Below are 25,376 nucleotides of genomic sequence, written 5' to 3' on the forward strand. Positions count from 1 at the left end.
GGTGGGATCGTCGATTTTGCGGCATTCCGTGTTGGCTCTCCGTTGTGATTAGAGGTGTAAGCTGAACACGTATCGCAGCTGGAACTAGTTTAGTAGTTGCCACAAAAAGGTAAAATCCATCACACAACTAATTAGTTTTTAATAACAGAGGTGAGAAACTACAAGTTAATTCTAAAAAACCTGGTTCATTTTTATATTGAATAAGTGAAGTGTACAGCTTAACTTTTTACTTACATTTTATGTCAAATTTACTGCAGTTTTTGTTGTTATTAAATGATTCACTCTACAATTAATGTAATTATTGAAAAAATACTAAGAACGAGTGTGTAATTGTTAGATCACAAATTATTATATAATATAATAATTATATAATTAATTTTGGGTTGGTAGTTCTTATATTGGCATGTTAATTTCACTAACTGATAAGAAGAGCTTGAGGTTATTGACCGCGTTCTCAAAAACTAGTAAAAACTAGTTTCAGTAATAAATGATGTGGTCTTAACTTTGGACTGGGCTTACGAGGCGTATACATAATTTTCAAAGCTTTCTTAAATTGGTTGACCATATTTTTTAGGACTTGGCCATGAAGTGCGTTCTTCTGATACTGGCCGCACTTGGCCTGAGTTTGGCAGAGGAATCTAGCACCTATGACCATTTCCGCTTGCCAACGGCTCTTCGACCCCAAAAATACGATGTACGCATCTTGACACAGTTGGAAAATCCGGACGACTTTCGCTTCAACGGAACAGTGAAAATTCAAATAGAAGTCCTAAAGAACACACACAATATAACTTTGCATTCGAAGGATCTGACCATCAATGATACGGAAATCACTCTCCGCCAAATTGGCGGAGAAGGAAAACCGGAGAACTGTATAACCTCCACTGAAAGGAATCCCATCCACGACTTTTATATCCTCAACACGTGTGAGGAGCTATTGGCTGGCCAAGTTTATGAGTTGAGCTTGCGCTTTTCGGCCCAGTTACAAGATCAACTGTCGGGCTACTACAGGAGTTCCTATGAGGATTCGGTGGCCAACGAAACGAGGTGGCTTTAAAGGGTTATGGGTATAAACTTTATATTCAATTAATTTCGTTGCAGGTGGATATCCGTTACGCAATTTGAGCCATCCTCCGCTCGATTGGCATTTCCCTGCTTCGATGAACCGGGCTACAAGGCATCCTTTGCAATCACCTTGGGTTATCACCAGAAGTACACGGGTCTCAGCAACATGCCAGTAAGGGAAACCAGGCCACAGTAAATTGGAATTCACAATTTGTTCAACCAGAGTTAAGAAACTAACTTATAATCTTCTTCTTCAGTGAATCCATTCCGGAATATGTATGGACCGCGTTCGAGGAGTCAGTGCCGATGTCCACCTATCTGGTTGCCTATTCCGTCAATGATTTCTCCCACAAGCCATCTACTCTACCCAATGGAACTCTTTTCCGCACCTGGGCGAGGCCAAATGCGATCGATCAGTGTGATTATGCCGCGGAGCTTGGGCCCAAAGTACTCCAGTACTACGAACAGTTGTTTGGCACCAAGTTCCCACTCCCGAAGGTGGATCAGATCGCTGTTCCGGACTTCAGCGCGGGTGCCATGGAGAACTGGGGTCTGGTTACCTACGCGGAGGTTACCCTTCTATACTCCCCGGAGTATTCCTCGCAGGTGGCCAAGCACGGAACAGCGAATATAGTGGCTCATGAGTTGGCTCACCAGTGGTTTGGCAATCTGGTCACCATGGAGTGGTGGACGGATCTTTGGCTGAACGAGGGATTTGCCACTTATGTGGCCGGTTTGTGTGTGGAGGACATCCATCCAGAGTGGCGTACCCTGCAGTTTGAAACAATGTCGAACCTACTTACCATTTTTCGGACGGACTCTTTGGAGAGTAGTCATCCCATTTCGAGACCCATTGAAATGACTTCGCAGACCTCTGAGAGCTTTGATACGATCTCTTACCAGAAAGGATCATCGGTGATTCGTATGATGCACTTGTTCCTGGGCGAGGAGGCGTTCCGTACAGGACTTAAGTCTTATCTGGAAAGATACGCCTATAAGAACGCCGAACAGGATAATCTTTGGGAGTCACTTACCCAAGCTGCCCATAAGGCTGGTTCAATGCCCACGGACTACGATATCAAGACCATCATGGACTCGTGGACTCTGCAAACAGGGTAAGTTTTAGGGAAATATAACTATATATTGCATATATATAACACAATCCATTCGTTAGTTATCCGGTGATTAATGTGACACGCAACTACACAGCAAGGACCGCCAAACTCAGCCAGGAGCGCTACCTCCTGAATACAGATATCTCTAGGACACACAAAGGATGCTGGTGGGTGCCACTCAGCTATACAAGTCAGGCGGAAAAGGACTTCAACAACACGGCGCCCAAGGAGTGGATGGAGTGCACCGAGACTGGTGAAAGTGTTCCCAAAACCATTCAGGATCTGCCAGGACCCGATCAATGGGTAATCTTTAACAACCAACTGTCGGCGCCGTATAAGGTGAACTACGATGCCCAGAACTGGAAACTTCTGATCGAGACTTTGAACAGCGAGGAGTATCAGTCCATCCATGTGGTCAACAGGGCCCAGCTCATAGACGATGTCCTGTACTTTGCCTGGACAGGGGAGCAGGACTACGAGATCGCTTTGCAGGTGATCAGCTATTTGCAGAGGGAACGGGAGCTTCTTCCCTGGAAATCTGCCTTCGAAAATCTGTCCTTTCTTACTGGCATTCTTCGACAGACGCCGAACTATAAGTTCTATAAGGTAATTTTGGCCAGAAGTTATTTCCCTCAACTACAACTTCTTATCCACAGAGCTTTATACGGAAGCTCATCACCCCGATTTATGAGCATATGCATGGCATCAACGATACAGACGCCTCCGTACAACAGCAGGACAAGATCCGTTTGAAGGGGATGGTGGCGCAGTGGGCATGCTCGTACGAGGTTTCCGATTGCGTCACCCGAGCCGTGAGCTACTTCCGCAGCTGGCGATCGGAGGCTAATCCCGACGAGATCAACCCAGTTCCACTGGCCGTTCGCGACAACGTGTACTGCACGTCAATCGAGCATGGAAGTGTGGAGGATTGGGATTTCCTGTGGACTCGGTACCAGAAGGCCAATGTGGCCACGGAAAAGCAGACCATTCTGGATTCCCTGGCTTGTTCGCAGAAGGTCTGGGTGCAGCAGCGCTATTTGGAGAGGATCTTCGACGCAAAGGGGGAGATTCGGAAGCAGGATTCACTATCTGTCTTTCAGTCGATTGCCTCTACACAAGCTGGCTTCCCTTTGGCCAAGAAGTACTTGATGGACAACGTTGACTCGATTTCCAAGTTGTAAGTGAACAGATTAGGATCCCTGAAGTATAAGACAATAATTGTGGTAATATCATTGCCTTTTAGCTACCATCCTCAGTCCGAATCTATGGCTGAACTTTTGCTGCCACTTAGCGAACTTATCTTTACTCGAAAGGACTACAATGAGTTTAAGAACTTTATTGCCGATTCCAAGGAGCAGCTCAAGGACATAGATCAGGCCATCAATCAGAGTTTGGAGACCATGCTCATCAATGTGCAGTGGAAGGAGCAAAACTATGAGAGGTTCACCGAAGCCATCAAAAAACTTCTGTAGATCAACTTTCTAAATAAAATAAAGAAGTAAATACCAACTTCAACGATTATATGTATGTTGTATATTTCGTATATTTAGTTAAGCATGTTCTATAATGCTAATCAATAATAAACATAAATGTAATTGGAATCGAGCGGTCCTCAATTTATGTGTCGCGTTGAACTGCTGAATCGCTTGCTTTTGTTGCTTATGTTGATCAGTGTTAATTTGTAATTATTTTGTAATTGTTAAATGTAAACTTTACAAATTACAATGTACAATGAATCTTTGCTCTGTAAATGTTAATATCACTATAGCAGCGCTCTTGGAAAAAAATCAAACTGAACTAAACTAGAGTCATGTAATGCATGGAGAAACTAAGGCTAAACGACTAAAAATATTGCGTAAGTAGTGTGCTATTACAATTATTACAGATATATTATAATTTTATTACATTTATTTATCAATATTACATTACAAACGTGTGTGTGTGTGTGATTTGTGAGTGAATGAAGTTCTGTTGCAGCTTGTTATATGAAAACGTTTTTATAAACTATGCAATCCATTTCATAACAATTCTCAGTTGTTCGCATGATCTGTTCATCTTTCTGTTTCTGTTTGTCCGCCACTTTCGATTCAATCAATTACATTTTACTTTTGAGGTGTGTCATGAGTTTAACAACTATTCAACACTTCGTATATAGATTTGTGTGTTTTACGTGGGTATAGCTCATTGTTTACAATAAACCATTCCAGTCACTATAAGTATAACTGATGCTGTAATTATTACAGATTCCATCGCCTGCCCGACACAAAGCCAACTGGGTAGGTGTGTCCTATGAGAATATTGGAGATTATTCATTACTATTATTAATAATTACTATCATTACAACACTCGTCACTCTTTTGCCATGCACTATTTTGAATCAAAGATTTGTTAATTTTATTGCTTTCGCTTTAAATTTATGTAAGAGTATATCGAAAACGTTTTGCGAATGTCAGTAACATTCAAATGGGGCAAACAATCTCAACGTTTTAAATTCGTGTTTTCAATGTGACGCGTTCGGTTCGGTTTGTTAATTAATAACGATTAGAATACAATAATAGAATGCCAAAATCAAATGCATCGATTGAACAGACAGAACTGATTGCTACTAATAAAAACAAAAACTATATGATCTTCGTATATGCTTGTGAAGGGAGCCCTGGGGCGCTTGGAATTGAGGACTCAGTCAAACCACTGGTTAGTTAATGAATAGTTATGCATGTAGATAAACGATAGAGCTTAGTACGATTACATTGTTTAACAAACAGACTTCTTCTTTTGCTTATTATTCTAGGCTAGAGACATCTCCAATCCGATCAGTATGTCTGATGTACACATCTTTAATTAATTTTCACTTTCCCCGCTTGCCACTGGGCTTTTGCGACTTGGGGCAACCTCAAATCTTGTGCGAGCCGCTGGGCATGTTTTCATTCGACCAAGAACTCTGTGCCGACGACGGTGGCGGAGGCGTTGAGGATGATCCAGGCTTCGGCGGTGTCGTCTTCTGCGGCTGCAGATCGAATCGCGCGTAAAACAGCAAATAGGGCGTTATTGTGATCTTCCGAGTGGGGGATAGCAGTTCTTCGAACTCCCTTTGGGTCATGGCCTTGATCTTGTCGTCGTCGCACATGTACCAAATGGGATCCGGACCTCCGTGGGCGTAGTTGGCTCTGACACCACCACGACCCGTGCTTCCGTAGCCCGTGGGATAGGTGCTGCCCGATCCACCGAAGCTGAGATTGCTGTTGCTGCCGTTTTGCAGGGATTCCTCGCTGAAATCGCTGCAACTGGCTGAATTGCTGCTGCTCGTCTGCTGGCTGCAACAGAGCCTCATGGCACAGCAGTTGACTGCCTGGCAGGTGGTGTTCATGCTGAGCTTTCCAATTCCATTGGTGATGTTCTTGCTGCTCGTTCCATTAACCTGCTTAACGTTCTTGCTCATATCACCGCTGCTGGAGGCCTTGCTGCGACCGAACTTCATCTTCTTCATCAAAATGTTGCCCGAGGAGGCCAAGGCCGAAGCTGCTGCAATAACTGGAGTGCTGGCTACGGAGCTGCTTCCATTGTTTGGCGCAGCATTCTCATTGGACGCCACTGTTTGAGAAGTCATCGTTTGCGAGTTCGTCATCGTATTCCGTCGATCCTTCGGGCAGTTCACATAGTCACTGGCAAGATCCAAGAAGCACGTATACGCGATGTAATGGCCCACCGTCAGGGTGGCTCCCACATGCGTGATCACGCTGTACAGCTTGTAAACGTGCAGCTTGTTGCCTTCGCCCAGCTCACAGCAGGTGGCGCAAAAACAGGGCAGCGTGAAGGTGGTAGGCACGTACGTACTAACCTTCTCCATGCCGCCAGAGAAACGATTCAGCTGTATGACCAGTAGCCGGGGCAGCACCTCGTACGAGATGGACCGGATGGCTTCGGTGTAGCCGGTGCACTGGTTGCAACTATACTTATTCTCTCCGCGGAAATACTCCTTCGTAATGCAGGAATTCTGCGAAGAAAAATGTTTAGTTAAATTGTAGATACACATTTTTAATAGCCACTAACCTGTATATATGTGTTAGGTTTGTCCTGGAGATCGGAATTGTCGTATCCCGAGATCGGCACCGGCACAGAAATATCAAGCATGCCCTGCTTTTGCCGCGTGATCGTCTCGCAACTGAGGCACTTGGTGGTCAGCACCACAATGCCCTCGAAGTCGGAGCTGAAGAAGTTCAGGTTAAGCTCACGTATTCGCTCCTCCAGTCTCATTTTGTCCTTCAGCACGGTGGCCGAATTCATCTCGTCGTCACTGGAGTATTTTGTAGTCTGTGGTAGTGTGGGCAGCGCTACACTTGTGGGAGCAACGCCACTGGCACTCGTACTGGCACTTCCGCTGGTGCTGCTGGCGCCGCTGAGATCAACTGTGTTCAGGTAGAACAGGCTGTTGGCGGTGGCATGGGCTGTGCCCGCTCCGGTTATCCCGCTCGCCGTGGGACTATTGTCCTTGAGCGGCGACTGAACGCGCGTCGACTTGGATGACTTGACCTCGTCTTTTCTTTTTGATTTGCGAGAGAAGAACGACGTTTTGGTCGTGGTTATTTGACTAGTTGCCAGCGATCCATTGCCGGAGCTCAGGTTCTGCGACGCAGTTGAATCTGTGCGATCCTGGCTCTCTCCGTTGTCGACTTCATCCGGGTTGGCAATGTACCTGTAAGAATGTATTACATTTCTTGTTTCTTTAGTTCTCACTTGTAAATGTAACTTACCCGTTTGCGATGACCTCCGGACACTCGCCAATGGCCTTGATCAAAGACTGATTCGTTTCCCTGATGCAATTAAGCACGCACATTAGGAATTCGTGTGCGTCCTGCTGCTGATTGCCCTCAAAGGTGGCGTTTACGTCCTGGATGGCGTGCAGCAGCGTATCCGCGTGGTAGGGCTCCGTGGAGTCTGCCATCTCGTTGCCGTGCAGGTTGTTATACAGTTCGTGGAGCTTTTCGGTTACCGACTGATGGGTCGACTTGCTCGAACCGCTTCCACCATTTCCGCTATTAACTCCGCCATTCTGGCCGCTGTACTGATCCGTACTGGTGGCCAGATCTTTGCTGCTCCAACTGCGGGCATGCTCCAACTGAGCGGCACTCACATTTCTACCGAGTGACGCAGACCTGGCCGTCTGCTGGCGCACAATCGTCTGCTGCACAACATTCAAGTCCTGTATCAGGTGGTGTAGGCTGTGCAAAAAGTGCGGGGCAAAGCGCAGGGTGTAAACCACCGAATTCAAGTAGCAACTGTTGCCTATGTTGCACAGTGTGCCCATAGAAGGGGCATGGTTCAGGGCCGCCGCACTTCCGTTCAAGCCTGAGCCTGCTCCCGCAGAGCTACTGCCACCGTTGGGACCGTAATACTGATGGCTCTGCAGCTCCTGGGACTCGATCTCGTTTGACGAGGAGCCGGTGCCCGATCGCGCTGCATTGCCTCCGTATCCGTTAGCCACGCGGCGCTCATCGGTGGTCGTCTGGAATCGCCGATCGTATAGAGACATCGTGTTGGTCCTCTTGCGGCTGGCCCGTGCTCCTGCTGCTCCCGACTTTCCTGCGGCGTTGAGTTCGGCCTGTGCTGCCGCAATAGCGGCCGCCGTTTCCGGCGAATAGATCTCGATCTCTCTCAGAAGCTTGTTGCCCCGCGTCCTTTTGATTCCTCCAGCGGCACGTCGCTTCTTTCCAACCGACTTCGGCTCCTGGGCCTCTTCAATGTTGTTCCAAACCTCCGGATTAAAAAGTTCTGCAACGAAGAACATGATTATTAGTATTTTCAAAGTAATATATCGGCAAATTAAGTTCTAAGAAAAGTGAATGAAAAGGAATTGCAAGTGGTGTTGTGTAAAATAGCAGATTATTTTAATCACTTTTGTGATAATCAAAAAGTGCTATCTGCAGATACGTAACCACAGCGGTATTATACAATCGTATAGCCACGCTAATCACAATGTTTGTTAATAGCATGTGCAGGTATCCAAAATGGCTACAGTAGAACCTGGCAGACCGAATCCTACCTGGAGGTGTGTATTCAATGGACTCCGTCGGCGTGGGCGAGGGCGGCTGAACAGGCGGTGGTGGTGGAGCGACTTCCGGCTGCTTTAGGCCACCTTCCAGTGGGTCCTTGGTTGCGGGCTCTTGACGGGAACGTAGGCTGGAGCAGCGCAAGGTGTCGGCGACATAAACGCGACGCTGGCGCTTCTTAACTGGCGATCGCTTCGGTGTGTCCGCAATCAGAATCGGTTGGGTGACCGCCACCTGCTCGAAGACTACCAAAGGATAAAGAATGGAAACTTCCAATGTGTCCTCCTGCTGTTGCTGCTGCTTAGTTGGCTTTTCCTGAAGCGGCTGGCTGTTATCCTGCTGCGGAATAGGATTCTCCTGTTCCTGATTTCGCTGATCCTGTGGTAGCTGGCTGTTAACTTCAGTTGTATCGTTGTGTGGATCCTGGCTCTGGCCGACCGTGTCAGTGGTCTCGTGTTGAGTGGGTGGAAGACTGGCTGGTTCCTCTTTGCGCTCATTTACGTCATATTCGTGCATCTTTCATTATCCTGCAAGAAGTGAACGGTTAAGTGGACGTTATTACGAGACATCTTGCTGCGGTCTAGAAACAATCGATGTGAGCAATGCCAGCCAACTGGACACAATCACAACAGGTTCCCAGCGATAAGGGGCCCGCGATTGATAATCAATTACTAATCTACACATGTGGGCACCCGAGCAGTGTGATTCATCGTAGCCCGGTAAATACCGAGGTTCAAGGGGATATAGCAGTGCTATCAGTATCAGTATCAGTACATCTGTGTCATCTTCTCCAGCAAATAACTTGCAAAGCTTGGCCCCCAAAGCTTTTGAACTCAGCCTCGGTCAGCTGTTTCGGTGATTTTCCTTTTCGGTGGGTGCACCTCTGCCCGATGATCACATGCGGGGTATCTATCGTCCAGTCAGGCACTATAACTATAATTTATAATGCCATAATCCCTCGCTCGCTGCGGCGGCCAATCAAGAACCAATTGAATTGATATAGACCTGAACCCGTGAACTTGGCCATAATTATGTAAAAACGGAAAGGGGGTGGCGGTGGGTGGCTGGCGGATGCAACGTAAACTATATTACTATTGATTTTGTTGCTGCTCGACTGAAGGTCACTGCGAGAAGTCTGGAAATCGGGGCCCCAAATCGCACTAGGTAAACACAGTTATGATTGTGAGCGATAATTTATGCACGGCTATGGGTTAAAGATGCTTAATTGGGTTTTGTTGGTTTCTAGAACACCGCGAGCTTCGAAAAAAAACACTCACATATCGGGGGAGCAACATTTGTGGGCAATGCTGCGCTATGCGGATCGGGGGAAAAGTTATAGAATGCCGCTTCAACCGCCGATCGAGTGCAAATAAATGATTGAAAAGTAAAGAAATTTTGTTTGCAACGTAAGACACGCACGCACACACAAACGCACACCCGCACGCACACACACATGCACACGCTACTCGCTGTGTTAACAGCACTTTTCACTTTTTTTTGCACGCACAGCTGCCCGGTTTGCGGCCATTTATCGGTTTCTATCGCACGCACGATGGCCAAACTCGCTGGCAGCCAATTAGCATTCGCTCTGGGGCTAATTAGTCCCGGTTTAACGTCGTTTATTCCATTAAGTTTGCCCAGTGAAATTATTATATTGGAGCGGACGACTAGGGATGCAAGAGAAATAATCGATGCCTGTCGTGCCAGCGATGGTACCGCTATCCCGACTATCGATGATGCTCGCCAATCGAATAATATCAATCGATTCGCTTTTCGTAAGCAGTTTATAGCGATAACAAACGCGCGAAAAGTGTGCAATTCAAAAATGTTAACTTGAATTGTAATGTACACACATTTCTGGAAAAAACTTGATAAAGAAAATAATTTGTTCACGATTGTTGCATTTAGTTTTAATGAAATATAAAACAGATACTAAAAAGGGTGTGGCCCCACGATGGGCGCCAGAATCATAATCTAAGTAAATATACGAGTCTATCAATAGCAGCAAAGTGATAATTAGCCGTGTGCACTCATAAATATGAATGAGCAGTTGCGTGGGCCAGCGATTAGAGTACCAAACTTCACCCACTATGCCATATTAAAATCAACTAAACGTCAAGTGCTTACAAGTGCAATTGAGTTGTTTGCTTTGGCTTTTCCTTTTCCGCACACTAAGCCACCAAACCAGTGAGCCACTGGACCATTGGACCACCAAAAACCACCGAGTGGGGCAACGTAACAGGAGGGCGGACTCTATAAATTACCGCTGTGCAATTGCCAGTTAAGTTGGCTTAGCTACTTGCATGACCATATAATCGCCATGCACACGAGTGGATATATTTTATGTCCATTGTCAGTGCGGCTTTGCACACACAATTTTGCAGCTGGGAAAGCAGAGCAGTCACGCAGTCGCAAATTGTTACAATTAACAATTAAAGCCCTCTAAAAATTGACCATGAACTGGTAACGACTGCAGCAGATTCAATGGCTTTTAGGGCTCGACCTTCGCCTTAACTCTTAAACTCAAAGTTTTGGCCAAATGAATGGTCACCATAAAGTGGCTTCGAATTTGTGCCACCGTTTTGGCCACCCACCTGCCCCTTGCCACCTTCACGGGTTTATTTTTATAGCCTACACAGAGAGAATCATTTGGGGCCACTATCTTACAATTAGTAAGCTAAATAATGTTTAAAGCTTCTATACAATTTCCTTAAGTAGTTTAAAACATGTTGAAGTTTAAATTGAGTTTACAGAACCTAGAATCTTTAATTCAATATTATTGTATTATATTTTCTAAAAGAAAAGCAAGAAATTCTGTGTGTACTTGCACCAAATGTGCCAAAAAAAAGTTTGCCCGGTCATTGTTATTATTGTTTCTTTTACTGCTCCTACTGTTCGTATTCAGCTGCCACTTGGCTATTTGCTATTAACACGCTTTTGAGCCATTTATACCGGTGTACTTGGCTCGGTGCTGTTGGCCAACTAGCCGCTAGACGCTACAAACTGCAAACGAGCCACCACTACCGCATTTCCCCCAACCAAGCCAGCTTCAATTTTCGATAGCCACTCGAGGCGAGCAGTTCAGTTTGGATCGGCGGTGCAGAGTGGTGGTCAGCTTGAGTTCCTGGATGCGAACATGTTGTGGCTAATGGGGCTAGTAGTAGTGGCAGCCATGCGACTCAATGGCGAGTGCCAGGTGAGGTGCCTGAGTGCGGTGGCAAATGTCACGGTGATCGAAGACATTAGGAGCGCCTTCAGAGGCGTCACCAACGACACGGAGCTGCTGAATCACATAATACCGGAAATGTACGGGGCGAGCATGCGCACTGCGAATCCCTTGTTTGTCTTTAAAATGCCCAGCAAATCGATCGGCGGTGGCAGCGATTTCCAGCTGCTGACAATGCAGCGATCCGATTTTGCGGAACCAATCTTTCCCAATATCAGTCTGTCCACCACGGTCACGGCCATCGATTCACCCAGCACCAGTGCGCCGGAAACGAGCGTGAAGACCAGTCTCATGGTGTCGCCGCACCAGGAGTGGCAGCAAATGGGTCTGGAGGGCTGGACGGGCGAGCTGAGGCCACCAGTTCCCTCGCTGGAGCAGGATCATAGGTGAGTAGGAGTATTAAATTACCTGCCTATGTAACACTGCTTGGAATAGAAAAGGTTACTGGGCATTTTACAAAATATATAGCTTACTATTCTGCGTCATTAACTTGGATGAAATATATGGCGGCTTTGCTTAATTAAAAATAAACAGCTGCTCATTATAACTTTAGCTTCAAGTTATTATTTTAATGTAACACGTGCTAGTTACCTGAAAGTTGCAAAACATCTATTAAATTACTACTTCATCGGAAAACAAATTAATGTTTCAAGTTGATTCACAGGGACACCAATCCGCCGATCAGCTGGCAGAACTCGTATCCCCACGACGAGATTCGTCTGGAGTTCCAGAACCACCATTTCGATGGCCGGGTGACGGACATACGCGTGATAACATCCACGACTGGGAAACCGGCGGAGATGGGCGACCTGATGAATGATCAGAATGTGTACATAGCGCGGGTAAACGATCCCTTTGGCTACTCGATGAAGTGGAGCTTCACCAACGACAGCAGCCGGCAAAAGGAGCTCCTGCCAGAGGGAGAGCGCGGAAAGAGGGACGTAGCGCGGCTGTACTCCATGATCAAGTGCTCCACGGGCTGTGATCCGCTGATCTACAAGGGCTACGGCTGCTACTGCGGCTTCGGTGGCCACGGCGTGCCCGCCGATGGCATCGATCGCTGTTGTCGCGTGCACGACAAGTGCTACGGCCAGAGCAACTGCATCTCCTATCTGGAGTACTTTGTGCCCTACGTGTGGAAGTGCTATCGTGGCAAGCCGCTGTGCGCCGTGGACCATGGCGAGTTCGGTGGCCCCGACTCGTGTGCCGCCCGTCTCTGCCAATGCGACCTGCGTCTTTCCAGGTGCTTGAAGAAGTACTACTGCCCACACCGACGCTCCATTTGCCACTCGTCCAGATCTCGACGCTTACAGAACCTCATATTCTTCGATTGATGTTTATTGTTAGTGCTAGTGTGTAAGTTCCATGATGAAGTGTATAGATGAATACATGTAAAAAGTTAAGTAAACCTAGTGATGCCTTTGGCTCTTTCGAGAACCACTCCTTGCCTTGCTGCCGCTTGATTTATCCGCTCGGGCGCTACCGGTGTTGCTTACCGGCGTGGCTGTGATCCCTGCCTGCGCGTCCGGCATTTGGGTGAACTCCTTGATCGCCTGACAGTCCTGCACGAACAAACGCGCCGTCTTGTGCTGAGTTGTGTGGGGCTTGTAGGCCACCAAAACGTTGTGGGCCATCAGCAGGACATCCCTGTGCAGCTCGCTCAAGCTGCGTATGAATCCCGAGTCGATGTTGCGCTTGATGGTGGGGAAATCCATGGGACGCAGGCATAAATCCGCATGTCGCTGGGCGTGCTCGTCGTGGAAGGGACGCTTAAAGGGAGCCGCATGCTTGCTGTCCTGCAACATGGCATAAATGGACAGGAAGAGCTTCTTGGAGGCGGCTCGCGTTTCTCTGCGATCGTCGGTGTGCTCGCTGGATGCGGGTGAGTTGGGTATGCTGTCGATGACGGGCGTGGAGGAGCATCTGCGACGCGTGGACCTTGCAGTGGAATGATCGCTGGCTGTAGTGGCGTCATCGTCCACCATTGGACTTTCGGACCGATCCCGATGGGGCAGTTTTCGAAGCAAAGGTGTTCTGGTTGGCGCCGACGGTGGTTGAGGTGAGCCACTCAACTCCAGTTCCGATTTGGAGTCATCCAGAGCCAGCTTCAGTGCCTGTGGCTTTGCTTTTGCACTCCTTGGATGGTCATCGTGCTTGCTGCTGTCTGTTAACGAGGACGACTCCTCGTCTGTGTCGTGCAGATCCACAGGAACTGGGGCGGAGGCAGAGGTCGACTGACTGGACGCTTTTTCTTCCATTGTGGATGGCTTTCCCGTAGCGTCCTTGCCCGATTTGCTTTGTGCTTCCCTGGTGGCATGATGGTCTATAGTTTCGGGATCTTCTGAGCTCCCTCCGGTTTTGTTTTGGCCTTGGGAGCTATTTTCCTGTTCGGATTTTACTTCCGTGGCATCCTCCTTCTTAGAAAGGGAATCTGTGGCCCCTTCCTCCTCCATTTTCGTAGGTGGCGATCCTGCAGTATCCTCACTAGAGGTGCTGATGATCGTAATGGTTTCACCAATCTCCTCCACCGCCACCTCGCTGGCCAACGGCTCCGACTCGGCGTCCTCGGTGCCCCTAGTGGACTCACCGCCGGACTGACCGCGATCCTTGCTCTCCTGGGAGGCAACAGCAGCCAGGGGTATATTGTCGTTTGAGTCATCGCTGGATCCAATAACTAGCTCCACAGATTTCGGTTTATCACTGGCTGGGGAGCTTTTACTTTGCTCCCGTTTCAAAGCGTCCAGTTTGTCCTCAAAGTCAATGACTTCGGCTTTATCGATCGACGGCGAGGCAACGACGTCGTCCACATTTTTAAGCATCTCATCATCAATGACACTGGCCATATCTATGTCGATGTCATCTATGATTTGGTCAATGTTCTTGAATACCTCCAACAGCTGCGCTTCATTCGGATCTGCCTCGTCAGAGTCTGCTGCACCAGCGGCTGACGAAGTGGCTTCGTCCACTCCCTGTTCCTGGTTACCTGACCCCTCTGTCTTTATCAAGCTGCCGCCTTCGTTTGCCTTTCCCGCAGCCTTGTTCTTCTCGAGCAGCATGGAGAGCGTAGGTGCCGCCTGCGAGGGACTGCGTTCGAGAGTGGGCGTTGTCGGAGCGAGTGCCTCACTTGCCGGAGGTCCGCTAATAGGTCGGGACATGAATGCCGCATCCGTGGGGCTCTTCATCGTGATGGCTGGCTGATTGGCAACAGCGGAGCTCGCGCCGCTGGTCAGCAGCGAGGTAATGGTTGGCGCCGTTGCTCTGGCCACGCTGCCAGTTCCTCCTGCGGCCGGAACACCTGCTCCTGCAGTGGGCGTGGCAGGAGCATTGCCTGTGGGCGATTTCAGGAGAGATGTGAGTAGAGGGGAGGGACCCGTTTGCTGTTTGCCATTGCTACTGTTGTTAATGTCCTCCACGTCCATGTCGACGGAGGTCGTGTCGGCGGCTTGGTTAGAACGCTTGACGGCTGGACTGTTGTTCCGCCAGTTGCTTTGCAGATCCTTCTTGCGTTGCTCCCGCTCCCGCATGCGATTCTCCAGCTTCATCTCCTCGATACGGCGCGTCTCCTGCTCCTTCTCGATCTCCTGCCACATGTCCTGCAACTCCTGCTCGGTCACCGCGTCCGATTGCAGCGAATCAATCTCCCGCTGGATGCGTCGGTATGTCTCCTGATCCTGCCGCATCTGCGCCTTGATCTCCGCCTGCCGTTCCTCCGTGAGGCGACGCAGCAGCAGTTCTGTGGGCGTTTCCACGGTGGCCGGCGAGGAGACACCGGCACTGCTCTCGCTGCTGCGCTTCTTGCGCTTGGTGGCCTCCACGCTCTCGAGCAGATTGCCGTACTGCACGGCACAGTTCTTCTGCGAGAACCAGTCCGCCGGTCGGTTGCTGCTGCCATTGCCGCAGATCGCTTTCAGCGTGCGGCTCACGGTTATCCAGTTCTGGTCGCCGCTGCAGGACACCGCCGATGCCAGGATGAGCTGCTCGCGCTTGGACCACGTGTCCAGCGGCGTCCGGCTCAGTTGCAGGCGCTCTTGTACCCCAGCAGACATTCTAAATGGCAATTTATTGACTTCAATCAATAATTTGTAAACAAAACAGAATGCTATCGATGACTACACAAAAATGTGTGAGCCGGCCTATCGACGAAATCGCAGTGTGACCGTTGTTTACCGGTGAATTAGAGCGATAACGATAGGGTTGGCATATCGATGTGCTGACACCGCTAACCGATAGCAACACAAAAACAAGTTTTCGGAATTTATTAGCCAGTTAAAAAAAGAAGGCGTTTTGAAATGGAGCCCATATCACACCTAGTGAAGTCCTCTTTGCCCAACTACTTGTCAAGCCTGCCGATTCCCGACAGCGTCGGCGGTTGGTTTAAGCTCTCCTGTAAGTTTGTGCAATGAACGTGGATGTGCCCATTGGAATTTGATTTGCCTTCAAAAGGGCGCCCCCCATAAACCCAAAATCCACGATAGTGACGTAGCATCTAATGGGGTAACTAAAGGGGCTCCTTAGGTAAAAATGTGGCGTGATATTGCGGAACAGCTAACAGGAATTGGAAATGCACTCTGTGCACTTCCAGGCAAAAGAGTTGAAATCAACCTGCAGCGATTATGCAACATCTGCTGAGCTCGCCAAGAAATGTATAATTGGAGCAAGTTTATCTCATAGATAGGGAACTAGATAGACCCATAATACATACACCCAAACATAGATATATATGCACATATCTTGGTGCGTTTATAACCCAATCTGTGTGTAGGAAACGACCTTGTGCCGGTTACGGCTGATCGCCCAAAATATCTAGTTCTAATGCTTAAAATACACTGCATCCATACTAACCTGGTTCCATTTGCAGTCAAGGATTGGCTGGCCCTGATCCCGCCCACCGTGGTGGTGGCCGGAATTGGCTACACCGCCTACCTGGCCTACTGTCCGGCGGCAAAGGCCATCTGCTCGGCCAAAACGAGCGGACGCTGCAACAACCTCATCCGCAAGAATGAGCCCAAGGTGGTGGACATGATCGACGTGGAGGACATCGCGGAGAAGGCGGCCTTCTGTCGCTGCTGGAAGACCAAGAACGTGAGTGGAGTTCAGATGAACAAAAGCCATTATCTAAAACATTTCCCGTTGAATTTTCTATTCGCAGTGGCCCTACTGCGATGGCAGTCATGGCGAGCACAACAAGCAGACTGGAGACAACGTTGGACCCATTGTCATCAAGAAGTAGATGGCGGCAGTGCATCGATACACAAAAGTCTAGCATTTCCTCGTTCGAATTCTCTCTGAGCTGCTTTTAATGATCGAACCTGTTTGAAGTACTTCTACGCTGTCAGAACCCTTGTAATTGTAAGAAATAATTGATGATATTGATGGATTAAGTGAAAACGAGCCAATAAAATTGCCCAAAAACAAATTGTAATTAATTTGCATTAATTATTCGGTAAATGCCCGCACTAAACTCTACAACCAACTAAGTTAACCATAGGCATGTTAAAGAAAACAGAGCTTTTGTTAATAGAAAACCTTTTATTTTTATAAATATTTTCTGCTGCAGGCGGCTGTTCCGTTGACAATATCATGCTGTACTATGCGTAGGCTGTTACAAACAAATTCTCCGGTACAAAATGCAGAAGGCGAGACACACGATACCACCAAACAAGGGAGGCAGCACGGCAGATATTGGATATCCTTCGGGTACTTATCAGTTGGAACTTAAGAAATGGGCATCGTGCTCTTCCTGCATTTTAAATCTCAAAACTTTATTGTTACTGCTGCTGTTGTTGCTGTTGGTCTAAATGAGGGCTGCTGCTTTGAGCGGAGCTGGGCAGAGATGTTTACTTGAAGATCTTGCCCTGGTTGAACTTGCGACCGTCCTTGTCGGTGCCGGACCAGGAGAAGTACTGGGTAACCAGCTTCTTGGTCTCCTCGCTCTTGGCGTCGAGCTTCTTCCAGTCGTACACCTCGTAGTCGATCTGCCAGTCGGGGGAGAGAGTGAAGGCCAGATCCTGTCCGCGCCACACCCAGATACCGGAGATGGTGCTGTTGCCGTCCTCACCGAACAGGCACACGGAGGCGAAGGCCGCCTTGCGCATCTTGTCCAGACGCTGGAACATGCCGGTGATGAGATTGCACGACATGAACACCTTGGACAGCTCCTCGTTGTACTTGTACTCGCCAATCCAGATCGAGTAGTTCTCGGCATCGAACTTCTCGAAGAAGTAGGGAATGGACTTGGCCTCGTCCTCGTTGGAGTACACGCGCTTGAAGTCATCGAAGTTGAAGGTGCCCTTGGGCAGCGCATCGAAGGGGTCCTTGGACTTGGGCTCGGCGGCCAGGGCCTCATCGGCGGCATCCAACTCCTCGGCGGGTTCGGCAGCCTTCTTGGGTGCCTCCTTCTTCTCCTTGGGCTTCTTCTCCTGCTTCTGCTGCTGAGCCTGCTGCTGGGGCTTGGCGGCTCCGGTCTTGGCCTGGAACTCGGCGTACTTCTTGGGGTCGAAGACCAGGGCCTTCTCGCACAGCTTGTAGTCCTTGACCACAGCCTGGACCTGCTTCTGGTTGAGGATGGTGACGAACCAGCGGTTTACGTTGCCGAAGGCACTGCGTGCACTGGGCTCCAGGACGTACTCGTACAGGTGGAGCAGGCTGCTGAAGACCACAATATCGGCCAAGGTGATCCTCTCGCCGGCCAGGAAGGTGGCGTCCTGCAGCTTCAGGTTGAGCTGCTGCAGCACAGCCTCGGCTTCCTGCTTGGCAGTGCTGTTCTTCTGCTGCGGCAGGATGCCCAGCAGGGGGAAGACCCAGGCACAGGAGGCAGGCACAATTTCGTTGTCGGCAAAGGAGATCCACTGCTGGACCTGGGCCTGGACGAAGGGGCACTTTCCGCCGCGCAGCTGCTCGTTGGCCAGCAGGTAGGCGATGGCATTGGACTCGCTCAAGTACTGTCCTTCGGCGGTCTCAAAGGCGGGCACCTACGAGCACATATCGTCTTGATGACCTGGCACTAACCACACCCACAAAAAGAGCAAACTCACCTTGCCACTGGGGAACTTCTTGAGGAACTCAGCCGACTTGTTGGTCTCGCCGAACTTGAAGTTGTCGGCCACTTTCACCTGGGCTCCAGAGTACTGGGCCGCGATGAGCGCCTTGTAGGCCCGGAAGTTCTCGGGGTAAGTGTACAGAGTCTGCAAATATTCATGAGTTAGTTGTGATATCGTGGCACATAACCGGCATCTGGAAATTCGCAAATTCACATGGTTCAAGGCCATGGATTTGCAAATCTTCACTGCTCTTGTGCGTACGTACTCCTTTCACCATGGTGGATTCGCCGTTTAAGTCGTCTGCCTGCAAATACAGTATTAAATGCGATATAGTGGCAAATTCAGCGAAAAAACGCGGAGCACACGCACTCACCGGAAACGAAGAAGAGAAGGGACGGAAACAGGGCTGCAGGAATCATCGATGTTACGGCGATACATCGATATTTCTCTGGTGATTTCAGACATCGATACATTATATTCGATCTCGATGTTAGATTATGCCTACAAATTAGGAATAGCATAGTATTTGAGTGCTCAACTTATTTCTGTTTATTAATAATATGCAATTAATGAGGTTAAGAAAAAAGCGTGCTGTTGAGCGCAAGTCGTTCCACCACTAATTGACCGTTAGCAATAAAGTTATTTTTTAAATCAGTTGCGGTCGTTATGCTTGGCCGTTATTTTCTTGAATTTAAATATTTCAAGTTTACGTTATAGATATCGGTATTTTTATTTTTTGGAATTGTATTTAGCCTACCTTTTTAAATTGCCTGATAAATTAGAATACATCATTTAAATTTCTGTTATTGATTGATCGTCAGATGCAGTGTTGTAAAGCGAAGCAGAATCTTTGCGAACAGCAGACCGAACTATGTTAACAGTGGCAATAGCTGTTAAGATAGCGCTAAAAACGTTTAGAAAATTAAATTGTTTTTTTAATACAAAAACGTTTGTTTTCAATTTCAAATATTGGTTTTAATATATTTTAAAGTTAGTAAAAGCTATAATTGTCGAATTGTTGTTATATTGACTTCCTTCAGTTCCTCATCTTTTAGTTGAGATCATTGACCTGAATATTTAACAACTTATTTCTCACACTGAATAATTCCCTTGTTCATAAACCCAGAAGGCAAAGTCGACGCATTCCTTAATGAAAACCATTACAGGTACTTTATTTAGATGCTACAAACATGATCACTACGTTCGTTTCCTCCCACCTCCCCCTGCAGAATGCATCAGCATTGAATCGCATCGATCGAGGGCCTCCTCGACTGCATCCTCTTTTTTCCGAACGGAAATGCCGCGCATTGGGACTGCGTCTGTGTCCCGGGGATCGGGGCAAACATTTTTCCAGCTGCCGCCGTCGCAGAGTTCAAGTTCTGCATTGCTCTAATCGCTGCATTGTCATCTTCTCCAGCTCCAGCTCCTACTCTGGCTGCAACTCCAACTACAACTACAACTCAAGCTCCAGCTGCAGCCCCTTTTCCCAATCACCGCTTATAGCAAAGTGCAGGCTTTCGCTGCTTGTGCTTGTTCTGAGTCGATGTTGCAGTTGATGCAGTTGTTGCTGCATCTGGTGGTGCCGTGGGTTGGTATGAGGTGATATTGCCGCCGCTTGTGGGAACGAGCACACATAGCAGGAAAACTATTTTCAAATTGGAAAGGTTTTGCACTTCTCCAACGCGCCGCGTTCGCCGACGACAACCTCTTTCTCGTTAGTTTGTTATTTTAACTATTATATCAATTAGTTGCGGCGTTTGACGGCTTCTTGTTACTGCTGCTGCTGCTGTTCCTGATTGCTGCTGCTGCTGCTGCTGCGGCTGCTTCGACCGGGAGGAAGTGGAAATCCAGTGCAGGGAAAGCCAGCTGCCGCTGCCGTTGCAACTGAATGCGCTTCTCGGCTTTGCCACCGCCGGGGTTGCAAACTCGCGGGCCCGTATTCATTTAGAAAATATGTAAATAAGCCAGCCGAGCAGCCGAAGTGAAGTGCCCTGCTCTCACTTCCATTCCCCATTCCCCCCCGGTGCGTTGGCATTTAAATGAGCGTGAAGCAAATCATGTGGGAGGAGCTGCTCCATGGCCGTGCAGCAAGTGGCCATACAGTAGCCATCTAGCCACGGAGCCTTAACAATGGCCCGCGGGGTTGAAAGGTGTTCCGGCTTCATTCCTTTGGCCTGAAATTAAAATTGGAGAGCAGCGAAATGCCGTGTTAATAGCGGTGGCAGGTGTTACAGTTACACTCAAACGCCCACGCAACAGAAGGTACATACATATGTGCATACATGCATGTGTATGTCGTCTTGTTGTCGTTGGCAGCTAGGTGCACTGGGAAAAACTAATTGGTGATTCCTTTTAAGGATGATCTTTTACTTTGCTACTATGCGTTCTATATAAGATTTACTGTAGTTTACTTGCTAGTTAAGCTGTCGGATTATTTTTTCACTACTTGCCCTATCTTCAATCAAAAATGTAATTTCAATAGTAATGTCTAACAATTTTAAATCGTGTTATTTAGCAAACTTTATAAATCTGATCATGTTATTCAATGCACAATACAATCTCAAACCAAAGGTTGAATACTGTAGTGTATCGAAATCCTGTGGATTGTTAATAGCTCATTGTACGAGTACAAGTTTTCTGTAAATAGTTTGTGCTTAGAATGCAGCAAATGCGCAGCCATTTATAAGTCATGTATGCAAACATTCAAAAGCCATGTTTCATCCGATATTTTGTTTATTTTTTTTCTCACCATGTGACAAAAGGCGGGCAAAGAGCCGTTACTTACCCGCAGGCGCCACGGCAACAACGACGAAACAACGACAACAACAACCCTCAACGACTTTTCACACGGAAATCTATTGGCGTTGCAGTTGCAAGTTCCCAGTTGCGAGTGCCCTGGGTTTCTGTATCTGTGCTTCTGTAGGGGCCACTCGGATTCGATTTTTAATCGCGTGTCACCAGCCCATAAATTGGTGGACCGTTGACTGCCGTGGGCTTTTTTGGTTTTGGTTTTCCACATTCGGCGGCGGCTGTCAGTCCGTTTTGGCAGATAAAGGACCACAAATCGGCAAGGCTACTGCCGTTTTCCCGGGCTCGGGGAGTGGCACAGCATGCGGGACAGCAGCAGGCCATTGACTTCATGCACATATCTTGCAACACGCCCTCATTTTTCGGAAGTTAGTGCTGCGGGGCGTGTGCCACTCGATGTGGGTCACGGGTCAATCAAATATACTTTTCCCATAATTAATGCGTTGGCTAATTGGCCACTCAGCCAACGGGGTTGGGTTGGGTTGTGTTTGGTTTGAGTTGGCTTGGAAAACGAACTCCCTCCGATCCCCGCGAGATGGAAAGCTCTCTTCGTAGTGCTGACCCAACTTAATAGACGAGCATGAAATCTAGTCACGAACTTAATCATGAACCACCGTGCACTAGATCCATGTTCGCCGACAAAATAGAGTCAGAAAAGAGCATCCTTCCCCACATCCCCCCCACATTTGGGGCTCCTTTCTCGCTCGGATGATGATTATTGCCACTGCACGACTTTCTGTGGCATTTTTGTGATTGGTGATTGGGTTTGGTTTCGGATTTTCGTTTCGGGTATTGGGTATTGGGCATTGGGTATTGGACATTGGGTTTTCCGTTTGTGGCTTAGTAGTTTGCATGTCATGTCATTGCTCTCGTGCCTGGCAACAATTGCGATCGGTTTGATCGGTTTTCATAGCTCAATTGGGTGGCCAGTCAGCAGTTTCCCTTCCCTTTTCGCCACTCCACTTTTGTTCAGATCCCCGGGGTAATATGAATGAATCAAGCTCCGAGCTTCGAATTAAGGTTTATTATTTTTTGTTCGCCCGTCCGCTGTTTGCTGTTTTTTCTGCTGATTTATACAATAATATGTGGCACCCCCTCCCACTCCCCTTCCTCCTTCTTTTGCACCCACCATCATGATTCTCCTCTGACGAAAAGCCGACAGAATCAGAATCGGAATCGGAATCGCCGACGTCTTTGAGAATTGTTTAAGAATTGTGGCGTCGTTGCAGTTTGAATTTCTGCTGATCGAGGCACAAAAACGGAGAGCAAAGTTGGATAAAATCCGATACATATAGTGAGTGATACAGGCCAGCTCAGCCACATGATTCGACGGAAATTATTGTTTGTCAAGTTTGGGGGTGTATTCGTATACAAATGCATGTACGACTATTAATCTGAACTATGCGACAGCGGTGTCTTCTCAGAATTTGGTATTTCAGCAATTTGTTCCGGTAGAAACCGGAGAAAAACTCAACTTAGGGAGGCGGAACTACAGAAAAACTACAAAAGAAAGAATAAAAACAGTTGCGGGGTAAATAATAGATTTTGAGATCTATAAAACTATAAAAACAATGTGTAAATACATAAATTTAAAGGAAAGCAAAAGGGAACTCTGTGCTGAGAAAGTCTTGGTTTAATCGTGAACAGAATTATTTATTTATTATCTCTTTTTCATAATCGACTTTCTTGTAAAATGTGAGCCATAAGAGCACTATTATTTCCACCACAACTGTACGCAGATCAGTGACTCAGCTGGCAACAGTTGTTGAACTTTTAACCTTTGTTGTTAGGCTAACAATTTTCCCAGTTTGTTCTTTCCCAGTTTGTTACAATTAATTTTGAATTTGGGGGATCATTGTTCTGGGCCTGCTTAGCTTGGCCCGAAAGTGGTCTAAATTAGCATTAATTTTCATTTTATTTCGGGCCTGCAATCAAGTCGCTCTTCCGCTATCGCTCTTCCTTTTGGGCTCTCTTTTCCTCTCTTTTGGGCACTCGAACAGGTGCTCTTTTCCTTCTTTTTATTTTTCGGTCGTTCTGTCTGAATGACGCTGTGTGCGTGCGAGACGTTGACTAATTACCTTGCGTCTTTTTTTTTCTGTTAAGAACACCACCTGTTTGTACCTTTGGTTTTGGAAGGAAGTACATGCGATGTTTGTCCAGAAAACACGTGCTTGATGATTGAACTACCGTTATTAATGAGTGTGGATCTAGTCACAAATACTAAGAAAATCAATGTGAAGCACTGGACCCTCACCCACTAAAAACAGTAGTATGAATTTCAATTCTAGTTCCAGTCCCAATTCCATTATAATGGGATTTTTGCGTTTTCCAGTTCCCTTGCCTCCTCTTTAATTTCAATTATTAAGCGATAGTGCAAAACACAATACTCGACAATGTGCTCGACCCATTTAGTTCGTTTTTTGTTCCTTCTTTTTTTTCTGTTTAGCGTTGATAAGCGGCGTCTCTTTTCAGCTTTCTCTGCTTCTTATCAGCCATACACACATGCACATAGGCGTACGCAATGAATCTTTCCCAATTCCAATTAAAAATTCCACGATCTGCGCGGCGGTGTGGCAACTCCGCCAAAGAACCGCTTATTGGCAGGCGCAAAATATAGGGAAAATTGAGCGTAATATAGTTTTTTCTTTTTTTTTGTGTTGTTCGCCCGCTTATATACATACCCGTACACTAACAAAGCGAAGCTTACACACGCGCACAGCAACACGATAAAGAGCGGGAGAGTGAAAGAAAGGGAGAGAGCGAAAGAGAATCAAGTTGATAGCGATAGTTGTTCTTGCTGTTGCTTTATTTCTCAAGTATGTCTTGCCCTCTTGTTGTTGTGTTCTTCTTCTGTCTGTTCTTTGAATTGAAGAAGTATGGCGAATTACACACAGGCACCAGTATATATACACAGTATATATACAAACGTACATACGAAATACACACGCGGCGGCGTCGCTTCGTTTCGCAAATTCGTTTTTATTAAATCGCTATTGAAATTAAATCATTTCTAATTAGACGGCACATTTGAACTGTAAACGCTGCTTGCATCCGTTCGTTTTTTATCGGCGAGGCAAAGTCTCAAATGTGTGAGCGATGGAGAGCGTACGTGTGTGTGTGTGGGTGAGCTCGACTTGTAATCAACGGTAATTTGAGTTTAAGTTTAGAACAGCACACACACACACTCCCGCCGCACGCAGAAAACACGCGTTGAATACTTTACTTTCAGTAACTACTATTTGTTTATGGCATTTCTTCTTGAAAACCCTTCAACCCTTTCTCGGAAGCAACAAAAACGCGGCGCCACGCCGACGGCGCAGGACAAACTGAAACTGAATTGATCGCGAGTGACGCTCTTCCATTTATATACTCGGCTCGGCGAGAGAGAGAGAGCAAAGCCGAGATCGCAGGGTTGCCGAGGCGCTCGTTTCCTGGCGACATAAATTGTTGACTTGTTAAGAATTTAAATTCGGGGTTTGTTAAATACGGTTACCCATGATCACTCCTTTTAACTGGCCATTGTGGCCTTGGCGTATTTTATTTAAATTATTGTTTTGTTTTTATGTACCTTGACAACCCTCGACCCTGGTAATTGAACTCTACTCACATACACACATTTATTGCTGAGCGTGAATTTCTCTCCCCTTTGTATGTGTGCAATCGTGTGTGCAAATGATACAAAGCAGAATTATATATCAAAAGCAGAGAAAAATAATGATGACGCAGTGAAAAAAAAAATATTAAAATAATTACAACGGCCGTCGACTCTTCTTCTCCTTCTTCTTCTCGGGGTGGTTTCTTGAAGTGTAGTGGAAAGGTTTTCCAGACAAGCCTTGGGATGCACCAAAAGAAAAAAACTGTTCCATTAAGATCGCTTTGTTGATATAAAGCAGCATTCGTCATGAATTTGATCATAGTAACACCAAGTACCAAAAAACACTTCAAAGCGAGTAAGTTTTAAAAAAAATGTTTACATAGTTTAAAAGTGCTGCACTTTTCTGTGCGTGTAGTGAGCAATGTACAGGCATGCGGAATTTCAGTTGTTTCCTTTTATTTCGGTGTGTCAATGGCTTGG

General features: G+C 47.2%; 6 protein-coding genes across 8 annotated transcripts; 3 read left to right on the forward strand and 3 right to left on the reverse strand.

Annotated features, from left to right (window-relative positions):
* Nucleotides 1-15: 15 nt before the first annotated feature.
* LOC6538068 (aminopeptidase N) lies at nt 16-3,703 on the forward strand. Of its 2 annotated transcripts, none has more exons than XM_002098567.3 (7): nt 16-109; nt 575-1,047; nt 1,102-1,257; nt 1,323-2,180; nt 2,240-2,786; nt 2,837-3,357; nt 3,424-3,703. In XM_002098567.3, exons 2-7 carry the CDS (start codon nt 584-586, stop codon nt 3,650-3,652), a joined length of 2,775 nt encoding a protein of 924 aa, XP_002098603.1. In that variant the 5' UTR covers nt 16-109; nt 575-583; the 3' UTR covers nt 3,653-3,703. The 2 variants fall into 2 exon arrangements, with proteins under 2 accessions (XP_002098603.1, XP_015048640.1); XM_015193154.2 differs by having other exon boundaries at nt 26-150.
* A 2-nt stretch (nt 3,704-3,705) lies between these two features.
* On the reverse strand, nt 3,706-9,920 carry LOC6538069 (ubiquitin carboxyl-terminal hydrolase 1). Of its 2 annotated transcripts, none has more exons than XM_039376526.1 (5): nt 9,735-9,920; nt 8,221-8,754; nt 6,932-7,949; nt 6,231-6,873; nt 3,706-6,174 (listed from the first exon to the last, which is right to left on the reverse strand). In XM_039376526.1, exons 2-5 carry the CDS (start codon nt 8,741-8,743, stop codon nt 5,074-5,076), a joined length of 3,285 nt encoding a protein of 1,094 aa, XP_039232460.1. In that variant the 5' UTR covers nt 8,744-8,754; nt 9,735-9,920; the 3' UTR covers nt 3,706-5,073. The 2 variants fall into 2 exon arrangements, with proteins under 2 accessions (XP_039232460.1, XP_002098604.1); XM_002098568.4 differs by having other exon boundaries at nt 9,505-9,920.
* A 1,312-nt stretch (nt 9,921-11,232) lies between these two features.
* Nucleotides 11,233-12,865, forward strand: LOC6538070. Its single transcript, XM_002098569.4, has 2 exons — nt 11,233-11,839; nt 12,118-12,865. The coding sequence occupies exons 1-2, from the start codon at nt 11,364-11,366 to the stop codon at nt 12,785-12,787; spliced, it is 1,146 nt and encodes a 381-aa protein (XP_002098605.1). The 5' UTR covers nt 11,233-11,363; the 3' UTR covers nt 12,788-12,865.
* Nucleotides 12,774-15,606, reverse strand: LOC6538071 (bromodomain-containing protein 8). Its single transcript, XM_002098570.3, has one exon. It carries the CDS (start codon nt 15,497-15,499, stop codon nt 12,863-12,865), a length of 2,637 nt encoding a protein of 878 aa, XP_002098606.1. The 5' UTR covers nt 15,500-15,606; the 3' UTR covers nt 12,774-12,862.
* Nucleotides 15,607-15,653: 47 nt separating this feature from the next.
* On the forward strand, nt 15,654-16,875 carry LOC6538072 (CDGSH iron-sulfur domain-containing protein 2 homolog). Its single transcript, XM_002098571.3, has 3 exons — nt 15,654-15,839; nt 16,312-16,535; nt 16,603-16,875. The coding sequence occupies exons 1-3, from the start codon at nt 15,743-15,745 to the stop codon at nt 16,681-16,683; spliced, it is 402 nt and encodes a 133-aa protein (XP_002098607.1). The 5' UTR covers nt 15,654-15,742; the 3' UTR covers nt 16,684-16,875.
* Nucleotides 16,876-17,194: 319 nt separating this feature from the next.
* LOC6538073 (elongation factor 1-gamma) lies at nt 17,195-18,891 on the reverse strand. The gene is made up of 4 exons (XM_015193155.3): nt 18,867-18,891; nt 18,759-18,797; nt 18,488-18,637; nt 17,195-18,424 (listed from the first exon to the last, which is right to left on the reverse strand). The coding sequence occupies exons 2-4, from the start codon at nt 18,768-18,770 to the stop codon at nt 17,291-17,293; spliced, it is 1,296 nt and encodes a 431-aa protein (XP_015048641.1). The 5' UTR covers nt 18,771-18,797; nt 18,867-18,891; the 3' UTR covers nt 17,195-17,290.
* Nucleotides 18,892-25,376: the final 6,485 nt, after the last annotated feature.

This window comes from Drosophila yakuba, chromosome 3R (genome assembly GCF_016746365.2).
Source record: "Drosophila yakuba strain Tai18E2 chromosome 3R, Prin_Dyak_Tai18E2_2.1, whole genome shotgun sequence".
Taxonomy (NCBI): Eukaryota; Metazoa; Arthropoda; class Insecta; order Diptera; family Drosophilidae; genus Drosophila; species Drosophila yakuba.

Excerpts from the sequence above, each read along its gene's own strand:
- LOC6538068 (XM_002098567.3), top strand. The coding sequence starts at position 584 with ATGAAGTGCGTTCTTCTGATACTGGCCGCACTTGGCCTGAGTTTGGCA. Across the intron at positions 1,258-1,322 it reads GTAAGGGAAACCAGGCCACA|TGAATCCATTCCGGAATATG; the intron begins GTAAATTGGAAT and ends CTTCTTCTTCAG. Across the intron at positions 2,181-2,239 it reads TCGTGGACTCTGCAAACAGG|TTATCCGGTGATTAATGTGA; the intron begins GTAAGTTTTAGG and ends TCCATTCGTTAG.
- LOC6538069 (XM_039376526.1), bottom strand. The coding sequence starts at position 8,743 with ATGCACGAATATGACGTAAATGAGCGCAAAGAGGAACCAGCCAGTCTT. Across the intron at positions 7,950-8,220 it reads CATTGAATACACACCTCCAG|AACTTTTTAATCCGGAGGTT; the intron begins GTAGGATTCGGT and ends TCTTCGTTGCAG. Across the intron at positions 6,874-6,931 it reads CCGGAGGTCATCGCAAACGG|GTACATTGCCAACCCGGATG; the intron begins GTAAGTTACATT and ends ACATTCTTACAG.
- LOC6538070 (XM_002098569.4), top strand. The coding sequence starts at position 11,364 with ATGTTGTGGCTAATGGGGCTAGTAGTAGTGGCAGCCATGCGACTCAAT. Across the intron at positions 11,840-12,117 it reads TCGCTGGAGCAGGATCATAG|GGACACCAATCCGCCGATCA; the intron begins GTGAGTAGGAGT and ends GTTGATTCACAG.
- LOC6538071 (XM_002098570.3), bottom strand. The coding sequence starts at position 15,499 with ATGTCTGCTGGGGTACAAGAGCGCCTGCAACTGAGCCGGACGCCGCTG.
- LOC6538072 (XM_002098571.3), top strand. The coding sequence starts at position 15,743 with ATGGAGCCCATATCACACCTAGTGAAGTCCTCTTTGCCCAACTACTTG. Across the intron at positions 15,840-16,311 it reads CGGTTGGTTTAAGCTCTCCT|TCAAGGATTGGCTGGCCCTG; the intron begins GTAAGTTTGTGC and ends TTCCATTTGCAG. Across the intron at positions 16,536-16,602 it reads GCTGCTGGAAGACCAAGAAC|TGGCCCTACTGCGATGGCAG; the intron begins GTGAGTGGAGTT and ends TTCTATTCGCAG.
- LOC6538073 (XM_015193155.3), bottom strand. Across the intron at positions 18,425-18,487 it reads AGAAGTTCCCCAGTGGCAAG|GTGCCCGCCTTTGAGACCGC; the intron begins GTGAGTTTGCTC and ends ATGTGCTCGTAG.